At 39.8% G+C, this 27,966-nt stretch overlaps 4 protein-coding genes, 1 long non-coding RNA gene and 1 pseudogene across 6 annotated transcripts; 1 reads left to right on the top strand and 5 right to left on the bottom strand.

The window, feature by feature from the left end:
• Positions 1–32: 32 nt before the first annotated feature.
• On the bottom strand, positions 33–3,412 carry LOC133728816 (receptor-like protein EIX2). 2 transcript variants are annotated; one of them, XM_062156252.1, is made up of 2 exons: positions 3,005–3,146; positions 33–2,900 (listed from the first exon to the last, which is right to left on the bottom strand). In XM_062156252.1, the coding sequence occupies exons 1-2, from the start codon at positions 3,050–3,052 to the stop codon at positions 399–401; spliced, it is 2,550 nt and encodes an 849-aa protein (XP_062012236.1). In that variant the 5' UTR covers positions 3,053–3,146; the 3' UTR covers positions 33–398. The 2 variants fall into 2 exon arrangements, with proteins under 2 accessions (XP_062012236.1, XP_062012235.1); XM_062156251.1 differs by having other exon boundaries at positions 33–3,412.
• A 476-nt stretch (positions 3,413–3,888) lies between these two features.
• On the bottom strand, positions 3,889–5,278 carry LOC133732534 (uncharacterized). The gene is made up of 2 exons (XM_062160105.1): positions 4,989–5,278; positions 3,889–4,251 (listed from the first exon to the last, which is right to left on the bottom strand). Exons 1-2 carry the CDS (start codon positions 5,203–5,205, stop codon positions 4,103–4,105), a joined length of 366 nt encoding a protein of 121 aa, XP_062016089.1. The 5' UTR covers positions 5,206–5,278; the 3' UTR covers positions 3,889–4,102.
• A 586-nt stretch (positions 5,279–5,864) lies between these two features.
• Positions 5,865–7,562, bottom strand: LOC133733288 (peptidyl-prolyl cis-trans isomerase FKBP13, chloroplastic-like). The gene is given in 5 exon segments (XM_062160931.1): positions 5,865–6,187; positions 6,303–6,371; positions 6,462–6,522; positions 6,842–6,949; positions 7,152–7,562. Coding segments are annotated over 5 exon segments (672 nt in total). The 5' UTR covers positions 7,521–7,562; the 3' UTR covers positions 5,865–6,122.
• Positions 7,563–13,193: 5,631 nt separating this feature from the next.
• LOC133728815 (pentatricopeptide repeat-containing protein At5g66520-like) lies at positions 13,194–14,783 on the bottom strand (annotated as a pseudogene).
• Positions 14,784–15,087: 304 nt separating this feature from the next.
• Positions 15,088–16,672, bottom strand: LOC133731146 (putative pentatricopeptide repeat-containing protein At1g03510). The gene is made up of 2 exons (XM_062158592.1): positions 16,160–16,672; positions 15,088–16,077 (listed from the first exon to the last, which is right to left on the bottom strand). The coding sequence occupies exons 1-2, from the start codon at positions 16,670–16,672 to the stop codon at positions 15,088–15,090; spliced, it is 1,503 nt and encodes a 500-aa protein (XP_062014576.1).
• Positions 16,673–21,877: 5,205 nt separating this feature from the next.
• Positions 21,878–22,546, top strand: LOC133734429 (uncharacterized). The gene is made up of 2 exons (XR_009858264.1): positions 21,878–21,951; positions 22,322–22,546. It is a non-coding gene; the product is annotated as an uncharacterized LOC133734429 (long non-coding RNA).
• The last annotated feature ends 5,420 nt before the right edge of the window (positions 22,547–27,966 follow it).

The following is a 27,966-nucleotide window of genomic DNA, read 5'->3' as shown; positions in this document are numbered from 1 at the left end:
ATGATAGGAGTACTAGGCCGGAACAAGTTACATATGCCAATTAGCCCGTACGCATTCCACTCTTCAAAAGAGGGGTCTGGCCATTATGCAACAGAAAAATTTACAAAACAAGAGGGGGACATTAGAACCTTACCTCTTCAAGGAAACTACACAACTTTCTACCAAAAACAGAAGCCAAAGTTGATACTATGGACACCCAGACTGACAATACAAGTGAAAAATGAAATGCATAGCAGTTAGATCGCTGCTGCCGTTACCAAAATAACAACAGCAACATCTAATGAAACAACAAGGTTCATAAGGAAATGGACATCGTACAATCTTACATTACTACGTAGATAGGATAGATAGAAATCAGCATATAAATAACTAGTACTTTCTTTTTGTTATGTTTCGGATCACCATCTTCCTTGTAGACGAGCTAGTTTCAATGCAATTGCTAGTGCAACTTTCTCTTTGATGCAGTCAAAGAATTGAAAATAGGCATATCTCCATGACTTCTTCAATATCAATGTGCCGCAAACACCCCAAAACCCTATGATAAAGCCGAGCACCGCGCTGGTATAGAAGCCAAGCTTTTTGTCATCATCTTCATGATCTTTATTGTCTTCTGCACGAGGCTCATGCATCTTGTCTCCGTCTTCTGGGCATTTTGAAAGAGGAAATCCACAGAGTGAAGGATTGCCCTCATAAATAGATGGATCATCGAGCGTCTGAAGTTGGTTGCCCGAAGGAATTCTTCCCGTCAAGTTGTTGCAAGACAAGTTCAAGTGAGACAAGAAGGTCAGAGAAGCGAGACTTTGTGGGATCTGTCCTGAAAGCTGGTTCTGGGAGAGGTCAAGTGCTTCGAGCAACTTCAAGTTCCCAATTTTTGAGGGGATATGTCCACTTAATTGATTCATGGACAAGTTTAATGCACCTAATTGAACGAGGCTGCAGATTTCTTTAGGAATTTCACCTTCTAAATCATTACTTGAAAAATCAATAATGAATAGAAGCCGCGCATTTTTATCTAAGTATTCACTTGCTCTTCCTTTTACAGTCACAGTTGTTACTTCTAAATCAAGAAAGCCCGTCCAGCCGAAAGGACCATAGTCGACTAGAGAAATCAAATTATTCAAACACTTGGGAATAGTCCCTGAAAATCTGTTGTGACTAAGGTCTAGGATCTGAAGCAGAGGAAGACTGCACAAATGATGAGGAATATGTCCACTTAAAGAGTTCGATTGCAATTGCAGCACTGTGAATGTGTCCACTTTTGATCCTATCCAAGAAGGTATGCTTCCAGTAAATTTGTTGACTCCAAGATAAAGTCTCTCCAAACGTGAGCAATTTTGCAAGGCAGAAGGAATTTCTCCGCTAAAATGATTGTTGTCTGTCTTCAGTATATAAAGAGAACTTGGAATGCCCATTGAGCTTGGAATATTACCGGACATATTGTTGTTTGAGACATCCACAACTTCTATGTTGCTCCACAAACTCCATTCTTTAGGGAATTCTCCGGATAACTGATTGTTATTCAGAGCAAGTTCACGTAGAGATTGAATGCTACAAATAGATGATGGAATAGTGCCATCAAATTGATTATGGCTCAGAACTATGGACTCCAGCTTCGGAAAAGAGTTGAATCGGAACGGAAGCTTTCCGCTTATTTGATTGTGAGATAAATCCAAAAATTCGATTTGCGAAGATATATTAAAGAGCCATTCCTCTGGTATTGGACCCGAGATTCCAGCATTCGTAAGTGAGACCTCCAGGAGCTCAGTTTGAGATTGAAGCCATAGAGGGAAGCCAGCACCTACTCGGCAATTGTCCATATGAATAAAAACGAGCTTGAAATGAGGAACCCATTCATAATCAGTCAAATTGAAAATGATGGGCACATCTCGGGTTGTGCTCAATTGTAGGGACCCTAATCTTGTGAGATTTATGAAATGGGCTTCCGTTAAACAGCCTTCCCATGAATTACCAGACAGATCAAGGTCAGCCAGCTGAGTGAGTTGTCCCAAACTTTGAGGAATGGAACCGTTGAAAAGATTAGAACTGAGATCAAGGTTAACTAGCTGAGAGAGTTGTCCCAAACTTTGAGGAATGGAACCGTTGAAAAGATTAGAACTGAGATCAAGGTTAACTAGCTGAGAGAGTTGTCCCAAACTTTCAGGAATGGAACCGCTGAAAAGATTATAACTGAGGCCGAGATATCGCAGGCTTTTCAGGATTCCCAAAGAACTAGGCAATTTGCCTACCAGCCCACAGTTAGACAAATCTAGTGACTCCATTCTATTAAATGAACAATTTGAAAAACCACTCAAAAACTCTTGAATCCCCCCATCAAATTCGTTGCCATAAAGATCTAATGACTTCAGCTTGCACAAATTTCCAATGAATTTGGGAACTTGACCTTTGAGTCCCGTGCGAGATAAATCAAGGTGTTCTAGAGATTTGAGGGTTGCAAATTCATCAACAGAGGGGTCACTGAAAGAATTAAAACTTAGATCAAGTTTTGTAAGGCTAGAAAGATTAAAAATCCATTTAGGAAATGAAGAATTGATAAGATAATTCAATGACATATCAAGGACCGCAAGTGATGTCAAGTTAATGGATTGCAGGGAGTGTGGATTGTTTTGAATAGAACAAGATGACAAATGCAACTCTAAGAGTGAAGGAAGCTTGTTAACAGCATGCAGCCAACTTACTCCTGTGCTGCTGAGGTTCACACCTCTAAGACTGAGGTATTTGAGGGAAGAGAGATTAGAAAGCCAATTCAAGTTATTTGAATTGACTTCACCATATTTAGAACTGAGGTCAAGATAGTTCAAGTTTGAGAGGTTACCAAGAGAAGAGGGAATCTCTCCTGAAAAGTTGGAATATGAGAGATTGAGATACCTCAAACTCGTAAGCTGCCCAATGAATTTTGGAATGTGAATCTCTTTGAAGTCATTGTTGCTTAAATCTAAGTAACTCAGATGTTTCAAGCCAAGCAAAGAAGGATTAATTGACTTACCCCGCAAAAAAGATTCTCCATACTCCGTGGAGTTCCACGGATAATCATCTAAGGTGTCTCCATATGTATTACGGAGGTGAATCATTGCAACATGACCAGTGCGGTTGTCGCATGAAATCCCTCTCCATCGACAGCATTGATGACCAACCCAAGAAGAAAGTCTGGCAGACGGATCAGTGAGATCTTGTTTAAAGCTGAGAAGAGCTCGTCTCTCTTCCTCCATGCATGATTTCACAATACTGCTAGTGTTTAGGCATGAAGAGGCCAAAATTAACAAGAGCAGTAAGTGGAGAAAGAGGCGAGAAATGGGGTTGAAGTTGACATGGATATCCATAATTAATTTGAGGCTCTGTTTGTTTGTTGCAGGTGAATGGGATGCAGAGCACAAGTGAATTTATAGCCCATTTGTGGTGAGGTGTCTAGATATTTTTAAGTCATCATTCTCAACCCATTTTACAAGTTGGCTCGCAAGTCCTCACTCACTATTGGTAATCCAAGAAGAATATGAAGTCTCCAACCACAAGTGTCACTATGGGTCCTTTCTGGGACTTTTCTCTGGTAGAGCGACGTCTGCTTAGTTGATATTTCCCAGCAATTACTGTTCCTGAAATGAGTGCTTCTAACCTTCTAACTTGTCACAATTTTACAAGTTGAGCTCTCCCTCAACAGACTTTCTGCACCGTAGTCTTCGGTGGTTGCTGTGAGTTTTTAGATCTAGCCTGTGAGTTGACGGTCTAGATAGGACAGGTCGTGAGGAAAGATTCTTGTGTGTTACATCTGGTACTTTGGTGGACATAAATACGCGTAAAATATCAACTCTTCACATACTGGAACCCTCGGAAAATTATATGGGAGAACAAAACCAAAAATGTAAAACCTTTAAGTAACACAAGTTGCTTGATTTACCATACAATGAGAAACAATTAGAACATATACTGGTCTTGCACATTAGCATTAGTACAAAATGATGATTATAAAATTATAATTTGGAACCTTGGAAGGGAGCTACCTCATAGACTACATATATCAAGTGTACGCCACAATAGCAATTTCTCAAAAATACACTTAAATCTCTCTAAGATGCAAGACACATCAGTCTCAAATATGACGCCTCTTAACCTTTCCGCCCTTGCCCTTGCCATGACGCCTTCTCTTGCCCACCTTGAACACCCGTTGGGATTTCTTACCCACCCCACCAAAAGGCTTTAATGAACTCTTTGTCTGACTGCCATAAGCCATCTCCACATCTGAAAAATGGAAAAGACAACATCCGGATCATTAAACTTCAACACAGCTGGGAGTAAAGATGACTGGTGTAGATGAACAATAAACTGATATATGCCAATGAAAAACTCAAATTTCACCCATCTTATTCGTCTGTGAAATATGATCAGTCAAGATGCCTGTAATCTAATAACTAAGAAGTGATAAACCATAATGATAAAGAAGACTGAAGTACCAACTTATCAAATTCTGTGATAAAAAAAACAAGCCAAGAGAAGTACATTATCTACTTGGTTTACATTAAAAGATCATACTAATCTTATATCTAGCTTACCAATGGGAATGATCTTTTTAAAATGACGCCAACAGAATTAACACAAGCTTGCATCCAAGTATCTACGAAAAAATAATTTTCTAGTTCTAATTTGTTTGTTCAATTCTCTTTATCCATTACCGCAAGTTTTCAAATGCATGCATATATTTTTTCAACAACAGAAGTATAGAACTCCATATATCAACGTCGCACAACAGAATCAGCACAAATTGTCAAAAACTGCAAATTCAGTAAACCATGCACCAATTTCCTGCTCGCTAAAGTTACTAGCTTGAATCATTCTGAAAACATTGCAGAAAAATACTCAATTTCTTTATTTACAGCCAAATGGGTTCACACCAAGTTTAAGCAAAACACAATAAAAATGGTACAATCACAATTCGATTAAGCCAAAATTAGCATATGGGTTGTTGAAGAGAAGCATACCCATGGCATTTTCAGGAGGCGTTGAGGTGCTGACGGGGGCGATCTCCATAGAAGAGGAGGCCTTAGAAGAGGGCTTTACGGGCAGCTTAGGGGCAGCGAGGGCAGCTTCTTGGGCAGCGAGCTTGGCCTCGTCTTTCTTCTCATAGTAGGGCTCTACCATCTCTCTGCGAATAGCCCGAAGCCTCTTCTCTCTCTTGCATCTCATCGACTTCGCCATCGTCCCTGCTTCCAAGGACCGCCGCTTCTTCTCTGTTTGCTTTCGGTTTTAGGGTTTTGCAAAATGAGTCAAGGGTTTTATGATTTGGGGTTTTATAGGTCGGGCGAGTCTAGTGGGCATCCGTCACAGAAGTTTGGGCCTGTTCTGTTGGCTCGGGTTCGGGTCTTCAAAGGCCCAGTTTTATAGAGGTGGACTGATTTTAAGGATACTGTTGACCATGGGTGGAAACTTGGGGCGGGTTAACCCGAATCCGAATGGATGCATTAGAGAATGTTACTTCGCCTTGATCCTAAGGCCGAGCACTTTAGGGTAACGTTCGGGTTTGGACTGTATCGAGTCAATTTACAACTTTGAACTAGATCGTTTCTGGGTAATGGTTCAATTGACACCTTGCCCATTGGAAGCCAATCTCTTCCGAAATATGGAAGTCAAAATCTTTGTCCTTCCATTGAGCCTCTTTCTAACCATATACGATGAGCTGTGACATGTTTGTTATTTGAAATAACCGAATCGTAGAGGTTACAAGATCAATTCTCACTAACATCAATACATCATGGAATGAGTGATGTGTGGTATGGTGGGGTTAAAAGTTGTAGTTTCACCTCTCAAAAGAAAAAAGAAAAAAGAAAAAAAAAAAAAAAAAAAGGCCGGAGATTAAATAAAAAAGTAAGGCTCGCTAGCGAACTAGTATGGAAAAGCTGAGGATTTACATCAAGTCAAGCATTATAACTATGTGCAAACAACCAGATGAATAACTAATCATCTTCTCATCAGCTTGGCATCCAAAGACAGCCAAAACACTGCATTTCACCATTAAGAAAACCATTAACAAAAGGTAGAGGCAAAAGGAAGGGAAAAATAGGTGATCAATCGATGGATTGAGACATTGCTGGTGTGGCTGGCTCTTTGGCCACTTCTCATGCTTTGCCAATGAATTCCACATCGAACAAAAGAACTGAATATGGAGGAATAATACACGAACCTGCATCAAACAGGGGTAACCAATGAGAAACATAAGCCTACCATCTCAGAAAAATGAGCTAGCGAAAAGAAATAGAAGGGACGTGTTTAAGGAAAGAAGAACATGAATACTTTACCTCCTCTACACCCAGCTCCTCGTGCACCATATGCAAGTTCTGCAGGGATCTTCAAAGTGCGCTTTCCGCCTAATAGAGTTGAAAGAGAATGAACTTTATGTAGTGCATTATAAGAATATGGATCTAAGGTTAAACACTACATTCATGGATTTACTATACCAGCAAGCATGGGAGGAATTCCATCGCCACCAAGAATACCTTGGTCCCACCCTTTAATTACCTATGAGATGTCCAAAGCAGAATACTGAGTCCAACTTAGAAGGCTCAAAGAGTAATGCTAGCCTGCTAAACTGATGTGATTAGTAATGTGACTAGTAGATGTGCTGCAAATAATTTCTCATGTTCAAATCTTAAACCTGGAGAAGTTAAGAAATTTCATTCAGGAAGAGAAATACACAAGGCTTTAGTAGACAAGAATTTCAGCCAACGATCACAAACAAAGGCCCTAAACCAGTTAACTGAAGTTCTTGAGTTGCCAAATGAAGATACTATTTAACTTTGGCAGAGGCAAAGCACACCAGTAGGTACAACTAACGAACATTTTTCATACCTCACCAGCACCGGCCAATTCAGAATGTAAGGGGCTTCCCACGATTATAGCTACTATCGAACACCTTGCCATTCTCCAATTTCCCAGTGTAGTGTGCCTGTGCATTTCAGCATTTGTATTGCAAAATTAAACTACCATTGATAAATGCTTGAAGAACTCAATGCCATGTGCACTATGATTTCTTAAAAATTTCTTGTTCTAAGCGAAAACAACAAATAAGCAAAAGGTTACTCATGTTGGAAAATCAAATACTAGGCTTTGATTATTTGAAACAACACATCATTGGTCTTGTTTAATACCTTAATCATCTGTCCCTTAACAGCCTCAGCTCCCTTCCCTACTACTTCGTCACCGAAAGCAAGTCCAGAAGGAGCTACAGTAAATTCACAAGGAGCAACTTCAGCTGCTTCAGTGGGTTGAGCTGGCAAGAGCACATCAACAAGGCCAAAGCAGAAGCCAAAACGAATTGCTTCTCTTCTCCTTAATAAACTTGGCTTCTCATTATTTAGCTGCAGATCATTTTCAGACGAAGGTGAGCTTTTCTGGGCCTGGCTTAAGATTTTGATTCTTGAGGTTTTAGGGGCATTGAAATCCTTCAGTGGTAGAGTACTGAATGTTCTGAGCTTTCTGCGATTGCAAGTGCCAAGGGATGATGCCCCCGAGCTCATTTCGACCACCAGTGTAATCTGAGAGAGAGAGTGCTGGCATTTGGAGAAGGGAAAAATGCACAGACAATGTCTGGACACTCCGAGGACTGTCAAAATGATACCTGAACTTTCAAATGTATCAAAGTGATACCTGGACTTCTAATTTGTTGTCAACGTAGTACCTACGGGGACTTTCCGTCACGGGTCCGTCAGTTCGAGTCACGTGTGACGCTCGTGACCCCCAAAAAGAGGGCTAAATGACTTATGTGCCCTCCAATTGCTTTATAAGACCAGACCAACATGTTTTTCCCGCGAAAACACTTTGTTGACCATTTTTCCCTTGATTTATTCCCTCTAGTTCTGACTAATCTATATTGCTTCCCTCCAAAATAGGCTGACCTAGTTGACCATCACATGTTTCACATATGCTCAACCAACCAAAATAGTACCATATGAAGTGCTGCAAATCTGGGTTTATAACTCCATCCAATTAAAAAAGAAAATTAAAACAAGAAGGGCCAATAACCATAATAGACATTGCTCCATAAACCAACATACTTTGTTCAACAAACAATCCAAAATTTCCAGAAAAGAGAGCAATTTAACAACCCTTTCTCATAAGGCCTACAATCATTCCAAAACAATGCCAATGTTCAATACATCATAGGCCTACAAACATGTAACAAAAACTTGGGGGCATCTTCACAACTTGCCTCAAAGTGCTGCATATTCCGATTCAGGTTGGCTTTTCTGCTGCGCCTTTCTTGCTGCAGGGTTTTGGCTGGTTTGAGTTGGAGGTTCATGGATGGTTTGTGAACTAGAAGCCCTTGTATTGGCAGCTTGGTTTCCCTCCATGGTCTTCATCTTCTTCCAAGCCTTCCTAGACTTGATGATTTGTTCCTTCAAGGTGCCATTGCCATTTGAACCTTGAACTTTTGGTGCCTACATATCCAACAATACATAACCATAACCAATTAAGACACTTATGCAACCAGAACAAGCCACCGAACAAACCAACTCATACATATCACAAACTCAAAGCATTAACCATCCCTTAACTTTTACCAAAAACCAAAAATGCACAGATCAAATCAAATCAAAAACAAATATCATGTAACAAACATAGGCTTGCATATTACAATGGAAAAATCAACCAACCTACTGCCTTTGTCTCTTTTTAGTTTGCTGGGGTGCAATAGAACTCCCTTCCCCCTGAAATGAAAAAAAATAAGTTAATGTTAACTTTCTGAAACACTATTTGCACACTTAAGACCAAAAACAAACCAAGTACTGTAGTGACTTACTCCTTGTTGTGCAGCTGCTGCTTTTTTGGCCTTTGTGATTGGGCAACCCAACCTGTTATGGCCTTGTTTGAAGCAGACTTGGCATGTCATCTTTGTGTAGGTTCTTGGAATCTTTGATTTATCAATTGGGGCTGGTGGAGGCTGCTTCTTCTCATCGGGCTCCTTGGTTCTCTTCATTTTTGGTCTGTAGGCTTGCTTCTTATATGGGGGAGGTGCTATAGGGCAGTCCACTTGGTCCCAATCATCCTCACCAGCAATAGGATGAATAATGGGATTATAGGATTCCATATAAGTACTTGGCATCAAGTAATCATCACAAAAAAGAGCTGGGTCTGCCTTTTTGCTTCTAATGGCACAAATGGCATGGACACAAGGTATTCCACTTATCTGCCACCTCCTACATGTGCAAATGTGAAGCCTTAGGTCCACTGCATGCTTGCTGCCCTTTTCTCCCCCTCCAGTTATTTGGAACTCAAATTCACCAGAGTGATAAACTCTATAACAGCTGCTCCTTTCTGCCACCTTCTCTAATATCTTCCTAATCCTTGGACCAACCATATCAGTCCATCTTTGAGCTGCCACTCTTCTGTTTGCCATCCTTACCATCATATCCATCCTTATCTTCTCTAACATTGTTATAATAGGCTTGTCCCTAGCTGGCAGGATTGCTGCATTGAATGACTCACAAAGATTGTTCAACAAAAGGTCACACCTTAAATCATCCCTAAAATAAGCCCTACTCCATTGTTCTGGAGACTTGTCATGAAACCAAGTCCATGCCACATCATCCAATCCCTTCATCTCATCCATGTGTTTATTGAACCAAACCCTGGTGCTTGATCTAGCTGCATCCCACACTAGTTGCTTCAGCCCTTCACCGGGATGATTGGCCTTAAAGTTGTTGTATAGGTGCCGGACACAGTGTCTATGTTCTGCCCCAGGAAATAATTCAGCTATGGCCATCCCCAAACCTTTTTGCTTGTCTGTGATAAATGTGTAAGATGAAGGCCTTTCCATCTTCAGATCCCAAGCCAAGTACTCCAAAAACCATCTCCAAGTGTCTCTGTTTTCAACTTCAGTAATTTCCCAAGCAATGGGGAACATACCATTGTTCCCATCAACACCAACAACACTAAGTAGTTGACCAGGGTGCTGACCTTTAATATGGCAGCCATCTAATCCAATCAAAGGTCTACAACCCTCAATCCACCCTTTCTTGCAAGCTGCCAGGCAGATATAGAGCCTATGAAACCTCCTCACCTCACCTACCATCTTTGTCTTGATCTGAACTGTAAACCCTGGGTTGCTCCTCAACAACTCCTTCTTGTAACTTGCCAACATATTGTACTGCTGTATGTAATGCCCATCATTCATCCTTTTGGCCTTTGCTCTCCCTCTTGCAATTTTTTGCATGCTTACATCAACATTGAATTTCTTTTGGATATAGTTCTGCATCCCCTTCCTGGACCACTCCTCATCCACCAACAAGTCTTCTTGTACTTCCTTCGCTATTCTGTGGTATGTTAGATGATGACTCTCTGTAAGACTTGCACACTTATGCTCAAGTTTCAACGTCTTGATGACAAGAGTGCTTGGACCAAGTTCTGCAATATTGCTAGCATACAACCAAAATGGGTTGCCCAACTGACATTTAACCTCAATCTTGTTTATGCTATTCTTTTGAAACCACAATCCTCTTCTGGTCACCAACCCACACTCTCTAACTGCTTCCTTAAGTACCTCAGAGTTTGCAAGAACATGGCCAACCACAAACTTTGGGTTCTTCAAATCTACCCTTCTATTCCAAGACTTCAACTTAATTCCTTTCCAAGTGGGGAAGGGAAGTGGATTACCTTCTTCATCTTCTTCACTTCCAGAACCATTCAAACTCTCAAGCTCATCTGTCCCTCCACCATCATCACTGCATTCCCCTCCGAAGCCCATTTCTTCAAACTCTTCCACAACTCTCGGATTGGACACATTTTCTTCAAACTGGACATCATCTTCAGAATCAACAGGATCGTAGTCTGAGTCAATGTAAAAATCAGAACCTCCTGAACTTGAGTCACTGTCCTCTTCAAACTCATAGACCTTCTCCCCTTTGCTTCTGGTCTTATACCTTGCCTCCTTTGTTTGTCTCCCCTTCTTTTTGGATGCAGCTCCTCCAGCAACCTTCTTGCCTTTCTTTTCGGATGCAACTGGTTCAGCAACCTTCTTGCCCTTCTTTTTGGATGCAGCTGGTTCAGCAACCTTCTTGGCCTTCTCAACCTCACTAAACCTCCTATTCTTGCTCCCCTGTTTGCCACATACTTCTCTTCTTGGTTCAGGTGCTTGTTGAACTGGTTCAGGCCTTGGTTCAGCTACTTCTTGAACTGGTTCAGCCCTTACTTCAGCTGGTTCTTCAGTTGGGTGAGCTTCGGCTGCTTGTTCAGTTGGGTGAGCTTCAGCTGCTTGTTCAGTTGGGTGAGCTTCAACTTCAATTGGCCTTTGCTCTGCCTGATCTTGGACCACTTCTGTAGCTTCAACCTCAGTTGGTTCAAATTGAGATGCTTGAGCAGCTTCCACACTTGACTCCTTTGCTAGATCTGTTTCTTCAGCTGGCCATTCAGAAAACTTCAGTTTCTTACCATTCCACGGCCTCTTCACTACATCTTTCTCCCTAGGACTCCTAATGAATGTGTTGTAAAATCCACTAAATACCCCGAATACCCCTTCAGACCCTCCTCATTGCCTATTGTTACAATTCTGCCCCTGCCCCATGTGACCTCCATCTCCTTGACTAGCAAACAAATCGGGCACCAAGTCACTAAGACCATTAAAGGTACTTTGACTTGCCTGCTGCTCCTTCACCCTGCCATCCACATCACTATCTGAGTCTAAATTGATGACACCATCTACCCCTTCCATCAGCCTGCTTCCTTCACCAACCACATTAACTCTACTAGAACCAGAACCCCCCACACTTGGCCTATTTAGCTTACTTCCAAAAATGTTGGCATCTTGTTCTGCCTTTGCTTTCTCTGCTGCTGTCATCCTATTAAGAGGATTCTCCCAATCTGGATCAACATGTCTCAAATCATCCTCTTCAGCCTCCTTTTTTCTCCTCCTACCACCACCAGTTATGAAGACATTAATCTGCCTTGTCTTCAGCGGAATAAGCTTCACCATTTCAAGTGCATCAGCATCATTCCTAATCGGCACCCAACCCTCATCGCAAAGTGTCCTAGGCAGCTTGAAGTAGTATGATATAGGCTTCTCCCTGTATCCTAGATCCCATGCTATGTTCCCAAACTCTGTCCATGCAATCTTATCTGGGTCTAGACCATCTAGCCAAATTCTCCCACCATCCTTGTTGAACCTAGCTACTTTGTACTTCTTCCTACCATCAGGCATCTTGTCAAAATAACCACCATGGTGTATTTCCATGGTGTATAAATCCTCTGGAACTGAAAACCAAATAAAAAAGCAGAAAGCTTAAAATCCACTTCTAATCGAATCGAAAATGCATACTTAAAGCCAAACCCCTACATATTGGCAGAAAACCCAGAAGTAGCTCATCTATAAATGCCTATAATTTCGCAGTTCATGTAATTAGAAGATTAAAAAACTGTTCTGGAAATTCAAACTTCAAGATTCCAATGCAAAACGACAAATAGAGGGAATAGAATACATGGACCACTCCCAATTTGAAGTTTAAAAATTCACCCCCAAATCCCGAAACCCTAAAAAACCATTTCATCTTAATCAAAAGCTAATCAAAACCCTAATCTTTGTTTACCCTAATCTGGACTCAGATTCTGTGTAAAACACGTTTTTTACCAGGTCCGACACTGTTCTCACAAGGAAGGAGATGAAAGTGAGACTTACCATCTTTGCGTCTCGGTCCAGATTCTCTGAAAAACCTCCACATCTTCGCCATCGATCACTTTTTGTCGGGAATCCAATGGAATCGACTCCTTTCCAGCCTGGTTGATTCACTTTTGTCGACTTTTGGGTTTGGGAGGAGTGGGAGTTCGGGTATGATTTAGGTCGACTTCTGTGTGTAAGTGTACTCGGTTTGGAGGGAATCGAAGTTTTCATCGAGTTTTGGGACTGATGTGAGTAAAAAGTCCATTTAGCCCTCTTTTTGGGGGTCACAAGCGTCACACGTGACTCGAACTGACGGACCCGTGACGGAAAGTCCCCGTAGGTACTACGTTGACAACAAATTAGAAGTCCAGGTATCACTTTGATACATTTGAAAGTTCAGGTATCATTTTGACAGTCCTCGGAGTGTCCAGACACTGTCTGTGCATTTTTCCCTTTGGAGAAAGCTATTTCCAAACCAAAAATAGGACCTTACATGGGCTTGTTGGTGACCAACTCAAAGCCCAATTAGGCCCAACAACTTTGAAAAAAAAAAAAAAAAAAAACTAAAGAGAGCAATAATAGTCTTCCTCATTATTGTTAGTCTTCACCTTGCTATCTGTCAAAACCACTTAAATGAAACCTTAAAAGTTAAAATAATTGAAGCAACTAAGGTTGTAATTCTGATCAATGGCTTGTTCCTGTTTGTAAACAGCCTTCCGCAATTTGCAGAATTAGAGCCTAGGATAAATCATTCAAGTAAGCTTTATAAGTTACCAGCGGCATATAGAATTGGTTTTCTCACCTATCCACTAGAACAAAACTAGAGCCCCTGACCTTCCTCACCCTGTGGTTCACCATTCACCATTAACCTCCTCACTCTTTCAGCATCATCCCACTTCCCACCCAAAACATACAAATCGGCGATAAGAGAGTAAACCCCACTATCATTCTTTGGTTTCACCATCTTCATGACCTGCTCAACTGCTCTTTCGGCCATCTCAAACTGCTTATGCTCCTTACAAGCCGCCAAAAAAGCTCCCCAGACAGCAATATTGGGTTCAAGTCTCATGTTCTTGATAAAATCATACGCTTCCTTTAATAGCCCCGCCTTCCCATACAAATCAACCGTGCATCCATAATGTTGAATCCGAAGCTCCAAGCCACTTTCTTCAATCAAATTGAAATATTTTCGACCCTCCTCAACTAGTCCCGTGTTCACACAAGCACTGAGAACTCCTGTAAAAGTCAGTTCATTGGGTCTTACGCCGCTGTTTTGCATCATCTCAAACAAACACAATGCTTCTTTGCTGTAGCCATGTTGTGCCGATCCACAAATCAATGCAGTCCAAGCCATCACATTCTTCTCTTGCATCAACTCAAAAACCTGCTCTGCTCCCTTCAAAAACCCACATTTCGCATACATGCCAATCAAAACTATACCGAGCTCCGCATTCATCTCCCACCGGTTCTTGACCATAAACCCATGAACTGACTTCCCCACCAACTACCCAACAGAACCCAAGTGAGCACAGCCAGATAAAACCGAGACTGCAGTCACTTGGTCAGGTTTCACACCTTCGTCACCCATTACCATATCCCGAAAGAGAGATAACCCAAGCTCATGTTTGCCATTGTTCACATAAGCAGCGATCATTGCACACCATGATGAAACATCTCTCACTGGCAATTCCTCGAACACCAGTCTTGCTCTCTCTACATCCCCGGTCCTCGAATACCCGGAAATCATTGTGTTCCAGGTGACTGTGCTCTTGTCAGGCATTTCGTCGAACAGTTTACACGCATCCACAAACGAGACGACAACGTAAGCATGGAGAAGTGAAGTGGCCACATATACGTGAGAATCAAACCCGAGTTTAACGATATGGGAATGGAGGTGTTGAATGGTTGCGTGGTTATGCAATTGGGTACATGATTTTAGAGTAAAGAGAATGGAGAAGCTGTCGAAAGGTACAGACTGCCGGTGCATTTGAGAATAGATATGCAGAGCTTTATGTGGGGAAGAAGAGCTGCGTATGGCTGCGGCCCATGAGTTGTAGCTTTTGAGAAACCAACAGAAGGCATGGTTTGTGGGTTTGATAAGATGGTTTGAGAGTTTGGCTATGGCTTGCATTGCTTGGTTAGTTTCATTGGAATATTGAAGATGTTCTTTTTTGTGCCCTAGATATATTTAATCCTATCAACATTTCGTTAGAGAAACAAATTTAAGAAAACTCTGATAAAATAACTAATCACGACCTTATGTTTCCCATTCTTATTTATCTTACTTGCAAAATAGCTCCCTATGCAGTGAGAAATTTTTTATCAAACCAATGAAAATAGAAGCGTACCATTGAAGTACATCGCAATTCGCAAGAAACAATTTTTACCATGCTCTTGAACATCACATGATAGATGTAATAATGGCTTTCTAGTGACTACCGTGCATCAAAACATATAGCTCCCTGGTCTTCATCAAATATTTGCAGCAAATCATGTATCTTCCCTAAATTTGGATTGGCCATTGACTTTCTCAAATCCCTCATATCTAAGATATGAGAATGAAGCGGAGCACCATGTTTGCTGTCCGGCTTCACTGTCATCATGACCGTTTCAGCTATTCTTTTAGCCATCCCAAACTGTTTGTGCTCCTTACAAGCAGAGAGAAAAGAAATCCAGGACGCAACATAAGGTTTAAGTTTCATGTCGTTGATAACCTTATAAGCTTCCTCTAGCAGGCCTGCATTACTATATAGTTGGATCAGAGGATGAAGCCGAGCACCATGTTTGCTGTCTGGCTTCACTGTCTTCATGACCTCCCTAGCTACTCTTTCCGCCATCCCAAACTGTTTGTGCTCCTTACAAGCAGACAGAAAAGAACTCCAGGCCTCAACATCAGGTTCAACTTTTATGTTCTTAATAACCTTATAAGCATTACTATATAGTTGGACCAGAGAATGAAGCTGAACACGACTTTTGTTGTCTGGCTTCACTGTCTTCATGATCTCCTTAGCTACTCTTTCCGCCATCCCAAACTGTCTGTGCTTCTCACAAGCAGACAGTAAAGAACTCCAGACCACAACATCAGATTCAAGTTTCATGTTCTTAATCACCTTATAAGCTTCCTCTACCTGCCTTGCATTACTATATAGTTGGACCATGGATCGATAGTGTTGAATACTAGACTTCAAACCACATCCTTCAATCAACTTGAAATATTCCCGCCCCTCCTTGACTAGTCCTGAATGCACACTAGCATTAAGAACTTCCTTGAAAGTTAGCTCATTAGGTCTCACACTGGCTTTTTGCAAATTCTCGAATACATATAACGGCCCTTTTGTGTAGCCTTTTTGCACCGTTCGACAAAAATGCATATTCCAAGTCTTCAAATCCCTCTCTTGCATGCAAAAATGCCAACAGCCTGGCCGCTACGTCCAAAAACCGACACTTAGCATACATGGTAACCAAAGCTGAACAAACCAAATCGCTCAACCTCAACCCATGACGCACCACAAACCCATGAAATGACTTCCCAAGCAACAAGCCACAAGGACCCATGTCAGCGCAGATTGATAAAACCGGCAGTAGAGTTACAATGTCAGGCTTTATACCTTCCTCAATCATCATATTCCGAAAGAGCATTACGCCACGCTCATTGTCGCCATTCTTCACATACGAGTCGATCATGCAACTCCATGACTCAACACCTAGCGGCTTCATTTGATCAAACACCGAGCGTGCTTTCTCTACATCCCCCAAACTCTTATACCCCGAAAGCATTGCGTTCCACGCGGCCGTGTTCTTCCTGGGCATTTCGTCGAACAGCTGGTGGGCATGTTCAGCAGACGAGACGACGAAGTAGGATTTGAGAAGAAAAGACGCAACATAAGGATCAGAACGAAACCCGAGTTTAACGATATGGGAATGGAGTTGTTGAATGTGGGCATGGTTCTTTAGTTTCACGCATGATTTGAGCGTTCCTTTAATGGAGAAGGTGTCGATTGGAATTGATTCACGGTGCATCTGACAGTAAATAAGTAAAACTTGGTGTGGAGAAGAAGCGCTTCGGATGGCTGAAGCCCATGGAGTGTGGTTTCTGAGGGACCAAGGGTTCGTGGGTTTGACGAGATAGGTGGAGAGATTGACAATGGATTTGCATTGCATTGCTTGTTCAGATTCACCGGAAGAATGGCGCTGCTCTTCGGACACTGTTTTACTACTTCTTTTTAGGGAAAATCGTCCGAACAGTGTCTGAACTTTTCCAGACTATTAATTTTCATACCTATACTTTGAAAAACATCAAAATGGTACCTGACGATCTAAGCCCGACCCAATTTTCGTACCTAGCAACAGTAAAAACGTTAACTCCGTTAACTGTTGAGGGGTAAAACCGGTACTTCCGAAATAATTTTTTTTTTTGGAGTTAACCCTCTCCTTCCCAATGCTTTCGATTCTTCTCTCTCTCTCTCTCTTTCTCTGAATGATTGATGAACTTCACAACAGTGCTCTTTAGAGGAAGAAAGAAAGAACGAGAAATTGATTTTGATGCAGAGTGGAGGAGGAGCGAGTGTGGAGGCCAAGATTGGGAAGCTATTTCCAGAAATTGATTTGGACACCCAAATGTCTCTGGGTGTCTTGACCTTCATTTTCCGGCCTCGCCTAGACGTCTGACCGGCACCGTTGGACTCATCTCGGCGGGGCGAAGGGCAACCCAGTCGTTCCGACTTCGAATGACCGGCGACGGTGGCAGAGTGAAGCCCGAAAGCTTCTTAGGTTTTCCGGTGTAGTTACCGATTCCGGCCAAATCGAGGCATCTCACCGGTATGGATGGTTTCGTCTTGATCGTGTCTGTGGTCTCAGTTTCTTCAGAGAAGCTTCGTAGAGTGTTTGAGTGTGTTTGATTCGGGCCAGAATGGGAAGGCTGGAGGGTCCAATATGTGCCAGTGGCGTTTGGTTTCAGGTTCTGGGGTTTATGGACCCGTATGGCGCTCTTCTTTGATAATTCTGTTGGTGTTCCTCATTTGAGAAGGTTCACAAGGTAAGTAGTGATTCTTGACTAATTGCTCTCTGCTTTCTTGGGTTGACTTTTTTGTACGTGGTTCTAGGATTCTTTTGAATAGTTACAGTTATGTTGGTTGCTCTGTAGCAAGAACTTCATCTCCTAAACTTCCATTGTTTAATTTGCTGCATGTGTAGAGGAAAGAGAAGTTGCCGGTCAATGAAGGGTTTGATTTTGTAAACTTTTTGGGTTTGGTTAGATCAATGAAGGGTTTGATTTTTCTTTAGTTTCAAGTCAACTAGGTGGGACGAGATTGGAATCAAATTGGGGAAGAAAACCCAAAAAAGCAAAGGTGGAAAGAAACCCAGAAAGATGAGGTTTGAAATTTGATGAAGTGGGGCAAGATAGAGATGATTGAAATGAAGAAGTAAGAAGGAAGAACTGATTAGCAAGGAGGAAGTGACGATGAACATTCATCTTTTGAATTCATGTTAAAAAAAAAGAAAAAAATTGGACTTTTGTTGTTTGGTCTTGGTGATGGTTTCGGTGGAGAGAAGAAAAGGATGGAGACGAGTGGTGGCCCATCATTTCAGAGAAGATGAATAGTGAAAGGACAAAAATACCCTTGAAAAGTTAACGGGGTTAACGTTTTTACTGTTGCTAGGTACGGAAATTGGGTCGGGCTTAAATCTTCAGGTACCATTTTGATGTTTTTCAAAGTATAGGCATGAAAATTAATAGTCTGGAAAAGTTCAGACACTGTTTGGACGATTTTCCCTTCTTTTTACGAATCTGTTTTTGGTTTTTTTGTTTTCATTTGTTTTCATGGGCCAATCAAAATGACATCGACAGAATGGGCCGTAGGAGAAGTTAATTTCATCTTAAGTATTAGACCATCTAGTAGTACCCTCGCCAAGAATAAGGCATGAGACGATGAGTTATGAGGTTTTGTTTGCTCATCTATCTTGAGGTGATATCATGACCCACATCAAAGAAATTGTTTCTAGTTTTACTTTCAACATGATTATAAGGCATGAGATATGAGGTTTTGTCATTGTATCCACAATGACCGCCTAATCCATATCAAAGAAATTGTATCTAGTTTTACAATTTACGATCGTATTACATGAGACGTTCCTTGAATTCTTTCTCTTTCTGCTCATGTAATTTCCTATGGTTCAACTTAAATTGTGTATTGGAGTCACTTTGAGAAGAACTAGTAATTTGGTAATGAAGTGAAATGTAATTTAACAGTGATTGAGCTCATTTTGTTATATACTATATTTGATCTTGAATACATATATTACATTTTTGTGTTATTTTGTTATATACAGATATTACATTTTTTTGTTATGATCAGCTCATGCTCTTTTAGTTGCTAGCTGAGGATATACCTCAAGCATATGTAAGTCAATCCTATGATATGGCTATAATTTTCAAGATAATTGTAAATCAGTTTGCTTATTGTGTTAATGTTCTCGTAAATTATAGTGAAGTAGTGCATATTGTGAAGTATGTGCATAAATAAATAGAGTGAAGTAGTTCATATTTGGTCATTTTCTGTTTGATTTTCTAGCTTTTTGTTTTTTCAATGAATGCTTGAAGATTTCAGTTTTCAGTTCCCATGTGTTTGAGAAATGAATTCTGTATTGTTTTGTTTTTAATTATATTCAATTGGGTACTAATAAGATGTAGAATTTGTGTTTCAGGGATGGAAAAGGAAGGGAAGAGCAATAAAAGTAGAGTCAGAGTTTTATTTGCTAGCTGTGCATGCATTAGTATCTCACAAACATATGAGGTTAATAGAATCAGAGTTTGTGTTGCATATTTGTTGGCCTTTTAGTCTTTTACTATCATATAAGAACTGCATCCATTTTAATATATGTGTGCATGTGTATACCTTGCACAGAATCTTGTTACTGACCTAAACATGCGAGCCTTGTTATGCTTTCAATGATTTGTGTACTAGTTTGCTAATTATCTTGTAAACTTTTGTAGAAGTTTCATTCCTTTTATAACATTCATGAGAAAAATCAAAATGTAACAATCCCTTTTGTATAAACTTTATTCCTTTCGTGATGGTTGTTTGTTAGTTAATTATTTGGACTATGTGTGGTAGGTTAACTTGCGATGGTGGTAATGGTTGTTTGTGTTTTTGTTGAATAAGTAGAGTAGCTACATTGAACTGGAATAGTGAAGGTTCGTTCTTATTTACATCAAGCTCTGCACCGTATGATTGCAACGACAACAGTCCATGTGATGAGGTAGATCCAATCTAAGGTTCCCCACAAGCACACTTCCAGAATGACTGGTAACGCTAGCCATAGAAGGAAGCAGAGATTCAGGCGGCTAGGCATCAGTTTGAGTTTGAGATCAAGACCCAGAAGTAGAGATAGGGGCAAAAGTTGCAGCAGGAGGACTATAAACTTTCTGTAGAAGAGTCCTCGGGAGCATTTTTCTCTTCTGAATCGAATGTAGGGGGCCCGCGAGAAAGCCAAAAAGAAAAATAGGAAAGCTCGGGGAAGTAGCAGCCAAAAAGGGGGAGGAGGTCCCTCCTAAAACCACCCCTTTATAATTAGTCTCAGTTGCTGGAATGTGAGGTTGGCCTTAGATCCGCCCTCAAAACAAAGGGAGGCACCTCATTGCAGTAACCTCCGGGGTTCTTCGCACCTGGATAGTACCAGGACCCTTGTGCCCCTGCCCTTGATCAGATAAAGCTGCCCGCCCTATGAACAACAACTCAAAATGAGCCTTGCGACAAGACGCGGACATTCCCCATGCTGCAGTTCCCTCCGGTCCGTTCCCGGGTTGGGTTAGGGGAACATCCGAGCGATTGCCTTCGCAGATCCAAACGCGCTCACAAGGCACACAATAAGAATAAGACCGATAGAGACTTCATAAGGGACCATTTGAGCTGCAGATCGTAATGCTCCTAGAAAGGCATATTTCGAATATAGAAGAGTGAAAGTTCCCAACAATCACCCTTCTTAGAACCGTATGAGCACGTCCTCTGTCACCCCCCCCACCGCGTCCCTAACGAACGATCGGCTCATGTTTGAGTATGATGAATCACTGCATGCCGACGTGTTGCCAATATGCTTTCCGGCCTCTTATGAGAATGGAAAACTGGAGCATTTTCTGCATCGGTGGATGAAGAATCGCGAACATAATAATTTCTGGTTGACCATGTTCCTAGAAAAAAGATACTTTCGAGAAACGACGAGCACGATTGAAGTGGCTATACATACAAATCTATTTACGGATCTATATGCTTCGATTGGAACTGGAAGTTCCAGAATAGGCGGCTGGTATACCACCATAAAGAAACTGCCTTTTTCACTTGTAGTTTTCGAAGTATGGTATGAATTTTTATACATTTCTTAATATGTCCAACAGAGGGGGTACATTAAATAAAAAAGTAGAGGAGAAGAGACATAAAAAAAAATTTCCTGTGGTTATAACTTTACCTTGTGCCGACCGGTACGAGAATATCACCCCCAAGCTCTCATCGAGAAACTTAGAGCTTCAGTTCCATGCCTTTCTATAGTGGTCGCTAAGCAGTTCGGTTCAGAAGGGAATTCCTTCGTCATCGGACTTGCACTTCGACTGTAATAAGAGGCCGAGGGAATATGTAATTTCTGTTGGAAAACGTAAAGTCAGAAGATGTTGATTTTCTTTTTGTACCTGAAAAGAACTATGAGAAGAGCCTTCACTTGATATTATATTAGTAAAGCGCTAGTGTGCTAGTTCTAGCAGCTTGCTTCAAATAAAAAAAGCCCGAGGTCGTCAGGGCGGGCGGATAGCTTGGCACCTGGAGATATAGGCGGCAGGATGGACGAGATACAAATTCAAGAGTATACTTTGTTTGGGTTAGGCGAAGTCCAGAGGTGGAGCGAGATACCTCTGCTGGTACCAACTCTTTAGTTTCTCGTTTTAATGACTTAAAGAGCCCTCCTTGTGCACATGTCCTTTGGGTTTTATCTTTTAAATTAATGTACCCAAGTTGCTTTAGTGATATGGAGAATGCTTATTTGCCAAGACAGTGAGAAAAGCTTTTGTAGCTCTTCTAGAGTTAAAACTCAATTAAGCTACCAAAAGGCAGAAGTTAGAAGGAGGTCACTTGCATAAGGTGCAGGAGCTATATAGTTGGATTATAAGAAATTTTGATAATTAGTTTTAGGCTAGAATATTGTCTGATATCCGGTCTTGGACTAGAATTTACTGCATGATAATATGCTCTTTATGACAGGTTACTACTAAGGCAATGCAGCAAACTAATTTCATCCACAAGGCACCTAAAAAGGTATGATACCTAGTGCATGATGCTTGAATTTGCTACACCTACATATTTTATTTGTCTGATTGAGTTTCAGTTTGTGCACCCCTAAATATGAATTTGAATATATGCATCTAGGTAGTCTGCATGTCGAAACTTTTGATAAGACCTCTATGCATGCCAATTTAAAAATAACTATTCCAATAAAGCCCGACTTTGAAACTATATATAGGTCGCAAAGAATAAAGTGAGTTCTTGCTGTGAGCGCAGAAAGAAAATTGTTTTGGTAATTATTATTGAAGGAAGCTAGATTATATATATTTCAAGCCTAACCATGAGTTTGAATTGGTTTCCTCTATCATGCTCTTCCCTTAAGTTAATGTGTTTTACACTGCAGATTTTTGAGGCTCCCTTACTGCCACTCCCAAAGAGGAGCACTGCAAAGTGGCTAGAATTTCATGCAGTCTGGTTTAATTCATATGGAGCATCTGCTCTCAATTATGTTTGGAGCACTCCTCTAGCTTTTTGACCATTTTGTCATTTTAGGTGTAAATGCCTTTTGTAAATTATAAGGATCATGATCAAAGACATAAATTAATGCAATGCCCCAATGTTACAATTACTTTTGAATCATTTTATTTTGAGAAATGTGGATTGAATATCCTAGTAGCAGTTACAAATCAGTTTATAATTATAAAAACGAAGTAAATAAGAACTGACATCAATTCTAAAAGAAAAAATCGATGTCCCATTAGCCAGTGGATACGAAATATTATGACAGAACTGATGTCCCAAAAGTTAGTGCACATCGAATTATAACATATTGATTGATGTGCTATATAAGATTGGACATCAATAAGGTCCCTGTACTCTCTTATCATCGGTAATATAGTTCTCTTGCCCCATAAGAGAATACCACATGAGAGAAGCGCAGAAGACTTGGATTTGGATTGAGCGGCCATTCAGATTATAGTTCATGATCCATTTATCAAATTACAATTCTTCTTTTTATGTTCATAAAATTGTATCTATATTATTTGTGAAGTTATCTAATATTTATATTTAATCTAACAATTGGTATCAGAGCCAACTTCACAAAATTATAGACCTTTTATTGATAGTTAGTTTAATTCATAAATCTTTTATTTTCTTTTGGTGTTGGAACGAGGAACCGAGGAGTTGAAAAGTTGAAAGCTACCAATTCATCAAGAGTATAATGGGGCGATAATAGATATGCAACAATATGTTTTATTTTTCTAATTATTTTCAATAAACAATGTCCTAAGAGTTACGGGACATCGATACAAAATGAGAACCGATGTGCCAAAGACCAGAAGACGTCGTTTGTGTCTTAAGAAACGATGTTAAAATGCATAGTTATGCTGCTGGACCTATACTTCATCAAGCATTAAATGCTAAAATATGAAGGTTTAACAATATCTTAACACACCAATATGTCATCCTAATAACGGTTTTTCGTGATCTTTAACATCATCCACTAAGACATCGATAGTTTTTTTTTTTTTTTAACATCGGCCAGGAACCAATGGCCGATGTCTGAGGCCAAAATTCTAGTAGTGGTTAGATTTGAAGTTATCTATTGTGACACATTTAATACATTGACACGACACGAATTTGATACTATCCATTCAGGGGTGGATCTAGGTATAAGGGTGGGAGGACTCAAGCCCTCCCCAAACTTTTGGGTTGGAAAAAAAAAACCTATATATATGATATAGATTTTTTGTTTGTATGTATGATTGTTTGACAAAGCCCATCCGAATTTCTGAATTATCAAAGTCAAACTCCTCTCTGACTCTTCCATTCTCTCCGTCTATCACAAAATCTCATTCTTCGTCTTCTTATTCTTCTTAAAAATGCCTAAATTCAATCGTTGAACACTTGAACTCTCAGGTTCTTATCTCCCTGCTCTTGCATTCCCATACTTGTGCATAATTGTACTAATTTTTTTTTTTTTTGGGCTATGAATACATAACCCACCCCATTTTCAGATCTTACATCTGGATCCATTGATACATCTGAAACTAGATCAATTATTATATAGGTGTGAGCATTTACATCGGGGTAATGCTATAAATCTTAGTATATCCAGCTCATTGGTCTATAATTTCAACTTTATCCTCACTCTAAAAAAAATTAAAATATAATAAAACATTAAAAATAAAAAATAAAAACCGTTTTCCAACCTCTGTCACTGGGATTCCTGTGAAGTTACTTCGATCTGCAATCAAAGCTGCACCCAACCAATGTAAACTTTGTGGGTTTCAATTTGATGATTGCAGGAGCATTCAAATCTTTGCAAGCAATAAGATACAGAATTTTGACAGACTTCAACTCAATTGTGGAGATGATTTCGATCAGATCAAGAGTAAGGAATTATGGTACCATCAATGAATTCAGTCAATTTGGATATGTAGATATTCTTCGTCTACTGGAAACCAGATGGTTAAGGCTCCTCAACCCCAGATGCCGACGTTGGAGGCGGTGAACGGCTCTCAAGCGGTTACTTTGGCATCAACCGCTGATGCGAAAATGTCGTATCTGGTTAAAGACAGTTGTGGGAGCCCATTTTTTCTGAAACATAGTTCGGGGCCAAGCCCAATCACAGCTGATCTGCCTTTTGATAGGCCCATAACTTGAGAGACGGTTGCTGACCCTAAAATTCCTCTTTCTCCGCAAGAGGTTATACATGGAGTTAATCAATCTCCTTCACTCTACCACCCTTTGGATGATGTGCTCACTGATCTGGCAATTTGGACGAGGCTTCAGAGGTCTCTAAGGAGGTTATTCCCAAGTCCAAGCGTCGTAAAGGAGCTTTCAAACAATCAAACATGCAAGAGCAGCAACGGGTGTCCTTTGGACACAACCAACTTGTTTTCCCCCTCCCCCGTTCTCTCCCATTTTGGGTGACAGGTCTGGGTCTTCTCAGACAGTGCAGTTTTTTTGTGGTGTGTTTTGTTTTGTATGGGTGGTACTCTTTCCTCGGTTTGGAGTTTTTCCCACTGGGTTTTATCTAAACAAGGTTTTAATAACGAGGCCACCACTGTTTCCGTTCTTCAACCAAAGAAGTTCTAGATTAGGTTGAAGAGAAGAAGTGAAGACATTTTTCCACTTCTTTCATTTTATGGTTATAAGTATTTTCTTGTGAAAGTTACAGGCAGCGCAGCTAGTTAGGCCCCGTTTGGGATTGCTTCGCTTTTAGAAAAATCAGCTAATTTTGTTCAAAATTTTAAATTTTATTGTGTTTCGTAAATAAATAAAAAGCAGCTTTAATTGAAAGTTATAGGTTTTTAGAAGCAACCTAGAAGTTGCTTTTAGAAGCTGTTGTGAATCAAAACACACTATGCAGTTATTTTATGTATTGACAGCACTTAAAAATATTATTTACCAAACACGAAACTATTTTAATTTATAACTGATTATTCTCACAACATAGCAGCAGCAGTTTTTTTTAAAAGTCTCAGCAATCCCAAACTAGCCCTTAGTAGCGATGACGCTTTTGTTTCCTGACTTTCATATTAGGTTGTGGATTGTCATTTTAAGTTTCCGGTACTTATATCTGTACTTGTATCTCAATTGCGTTTAGCAGTTTAATGCAATGCATTTCCTTCTAAAAAAAAAAACCAATGTAAACTTATATAGCGGCGCTAGAAGATTCAAACCATAAAATTAGGTTGCATTACATGTACTGGCTGATACGTTGCTAGTGGATGATTTAAATAACACTGCTAGAGTTATGTCAATAAACATACATCCTGGCAGATATGTTGCTGCACATAAACACAATTTTCCAAAGAATGAAGTGGATGATTGGAATAATTAAATATCTAGATTATATGGTTGATTCGTGTCTGATTAACACGGTCAACAATCCAGCCAATATTTTCTGCTATTATTATTTCTTTTATTTACTGGAGGATAAAGTTGAAAAAAAAAAAGAGAGGATAATTTCTTTAGGGGGTGTACAGTGTACTAATATTTTTACTGGGTTCAAATAGCAACACCCTTTACATATATTTTGAATTTTGTGATCACCAACCAATATTTGATTTCAAATTATAACAATCCAGACTCAAACTTCTATAACTTTGATCTTGCTTTTTTTTTGGGTCTTCTTTAATTTCAATTTTTCTAGTTTTGTTTCATTGAGAGGTTTCAATTTAGTCCTCCTCTCTTCTTGTTCTCTCTCCTTTTTATATAATTTATTGAATTAATTGTTAGAGAGGTTGCTTCTCTCTTTCACTCGTCTTCCTGTCAAAGGAAAAAATCTTGCTTTTTTTTTTTTTTTTTTTCCGACAGCACTTTGCGTAATATGCATATGTGTCCTAGCCGTACGTATTGTTGATAAGAAAGGTTTTGAAAAAAGAAAATTGAAAGGGAATGGAGGATAGGGAACTAACTAATACAAGTCGTAATGAAGACATATGCATTGACAAAACATAGTGGAGATAATCAAAGCTGGTTTGGCTTTTGAATACAAAAATTGGTCTAAAGTGATGATTATGCATATATGGAAGCTGTCGGTTAAAGATTACTATAAACAGAAAAATTTATAATGGACAACTGATATCATTCTTACTAGTAATAATGGTCATACATATCCATATAAATATATAATTAATTGATCGACCTCCGATCGATCTACTGCACACAAAGCAGTTTTCCTCTTTTGAACATGAAGAAAGCCTATTCTGCCTCTTCTTCAACCCCAAAAGTTAGACAAAGATCTGAAAACTGTTCATCAAATGAAGAAGAAAAACACAGTAAAGGAGTAAACACGATATCTTTTTGGACGAAATTATATATTAAAATTGGCCGGATTCATCTTTGGTTTTTGATCTGATGCTTGCGGTAAAAATCCTTAAAATTCTTCACTCGTTAAATTTGAAAAATGGATGATGAACTGCTGCTGGTATTGTTGGTTTGCAGGTTCTTTTTGGGGAGCAGTTAAGCAATTTGACTGTACCCTAGGGTTTATGAGCTATGTTATATACTATATATATGTATATCTAAGCATGCCTTGTAGTCTTGTACACCACCCTTTCAAACTTATTTGGTTTCTTGGTTAAGTAATTAAAGACCAACTAGACCATGATTATTATTTATTTTTTTTTCCTTCAGGTTTTAGCATAAACGACCTCTAGCTGTAGACTGTAGTGCTTGAAGAGGCTAGCTAGGGCAAAGCTTTTGAGCAAATCGAGCAAACCAATTGATGATCGTTGTATTCAAACCTCATAATGCATGCAAATAAATTCAAACTCGCGCGATCCATGTCCAACAAAATGAAGATCCATCTTTTTATAGAAACGAGGAAAAACAAAAATTATAAACACTTGGTCGATTATTTTGTTGAAAGGTTCTGAAAAGTAGAGCTAGCTTTCGATTAATATATACTTGCTTTCTATAAATCCTTGTCGTGCTAGTGGGAAAGATGATTTCCTCTCCTCAAAATATTTTTAAAAGAAAAATATTACTCTATTATTTGATCACAAATGGAAATTATTCTATGCACCGACGGTGTAAATGACCCAACACTTATAAGATATTCTCAATCCTAGCTTGATATTTATAATTAATATTTTTATTAATAACCTAAGAGTGTATTTAATATAATCTAACCATCCATTTATGTCGGTGCACTGAATCCTCCCCGATTACAAAAGAAGAAACATAGGAAAAAATATTGTAGATATAGTAAGGTGAAAATCATCATGAAAGGAGACATATATAAATCAATTCAATCATCATTATCGTCGTTGACACCAAAAAATATGATTGTGAGTGAAGAAAGGATGCCGCCTGTCCTCAATAAGAATCAAGTAGTGAATATAAAGCATCCAAATCTAGCCATTTTTTTTTGGTCAACATACAAATATAGCAATATTCCATGTATATCAAATCAATGTGGAAATTGTGTGCACATTGCACAAGAAATGATGTAGGTATCTTTAAATCATTAGGCCTTCCCTCAATTGGCCATATTATGATTCCTCCTAATTCCAAGTACCCTCCATTATGGTA

The sequence above is a fragment of the Rosa rugosa genome, chromosome 2, assembly GCF_958449725.1.
Source record: "Rosa rugosa chromosome 2, drRosRugo1.1, whole genome shotgun sequence".
NCBI classification, from domain to species: Eukaryota; Viridiplantae; Streptophyta; class Magnoliopsida; order Rosales; family Rosaceae; genus Rosa; species Rosa rugosa.
The sequence above is the reverse complement of the archived record's forward strand: the minus strand, read 5'-3'. Positions and strand labels throughout refer to the sequence as shown.

Bases quoted from the DNA above. Each gene is read 5' to 3' on its own strand.
- LOC133731146 (XM_062158592.1), bottom strand. From the start codon at position 16,672: ATGCACCGTGAATCAATTCCAATCGACACCTTCTCCATTAAAGGAACG. The intron at 16,078-16,159 runs GTGCGTCATGGG...TTTTGGACGTAG, and splicing joins AGTCATTTCATGGGTTTGTG to CGGCCAGGCTGTTGGCATTT.
- LOC133728816 (XM_062156251.1), bottom strand. From the start codon at position 3,338: ATGGATATCCATGTCAACTTCAACCCCATTTCTCGCCTCTTTCTCCAC.
- LOC133732534 (XM_062160105.1), bottom strand. From the start codon at position 5,205: ATGGCGAAGTCGATGAGATGCAAGAGAGAGAAGAGGCTTCGGGCTATT. The intron at 4,252-4,988 runs GTATGCTTCTCT...TCCATTTTTCAG, and splicing joins GCCTCCTGAAAATGCCATGG to ATGTGGAGATGGCTTATGGC.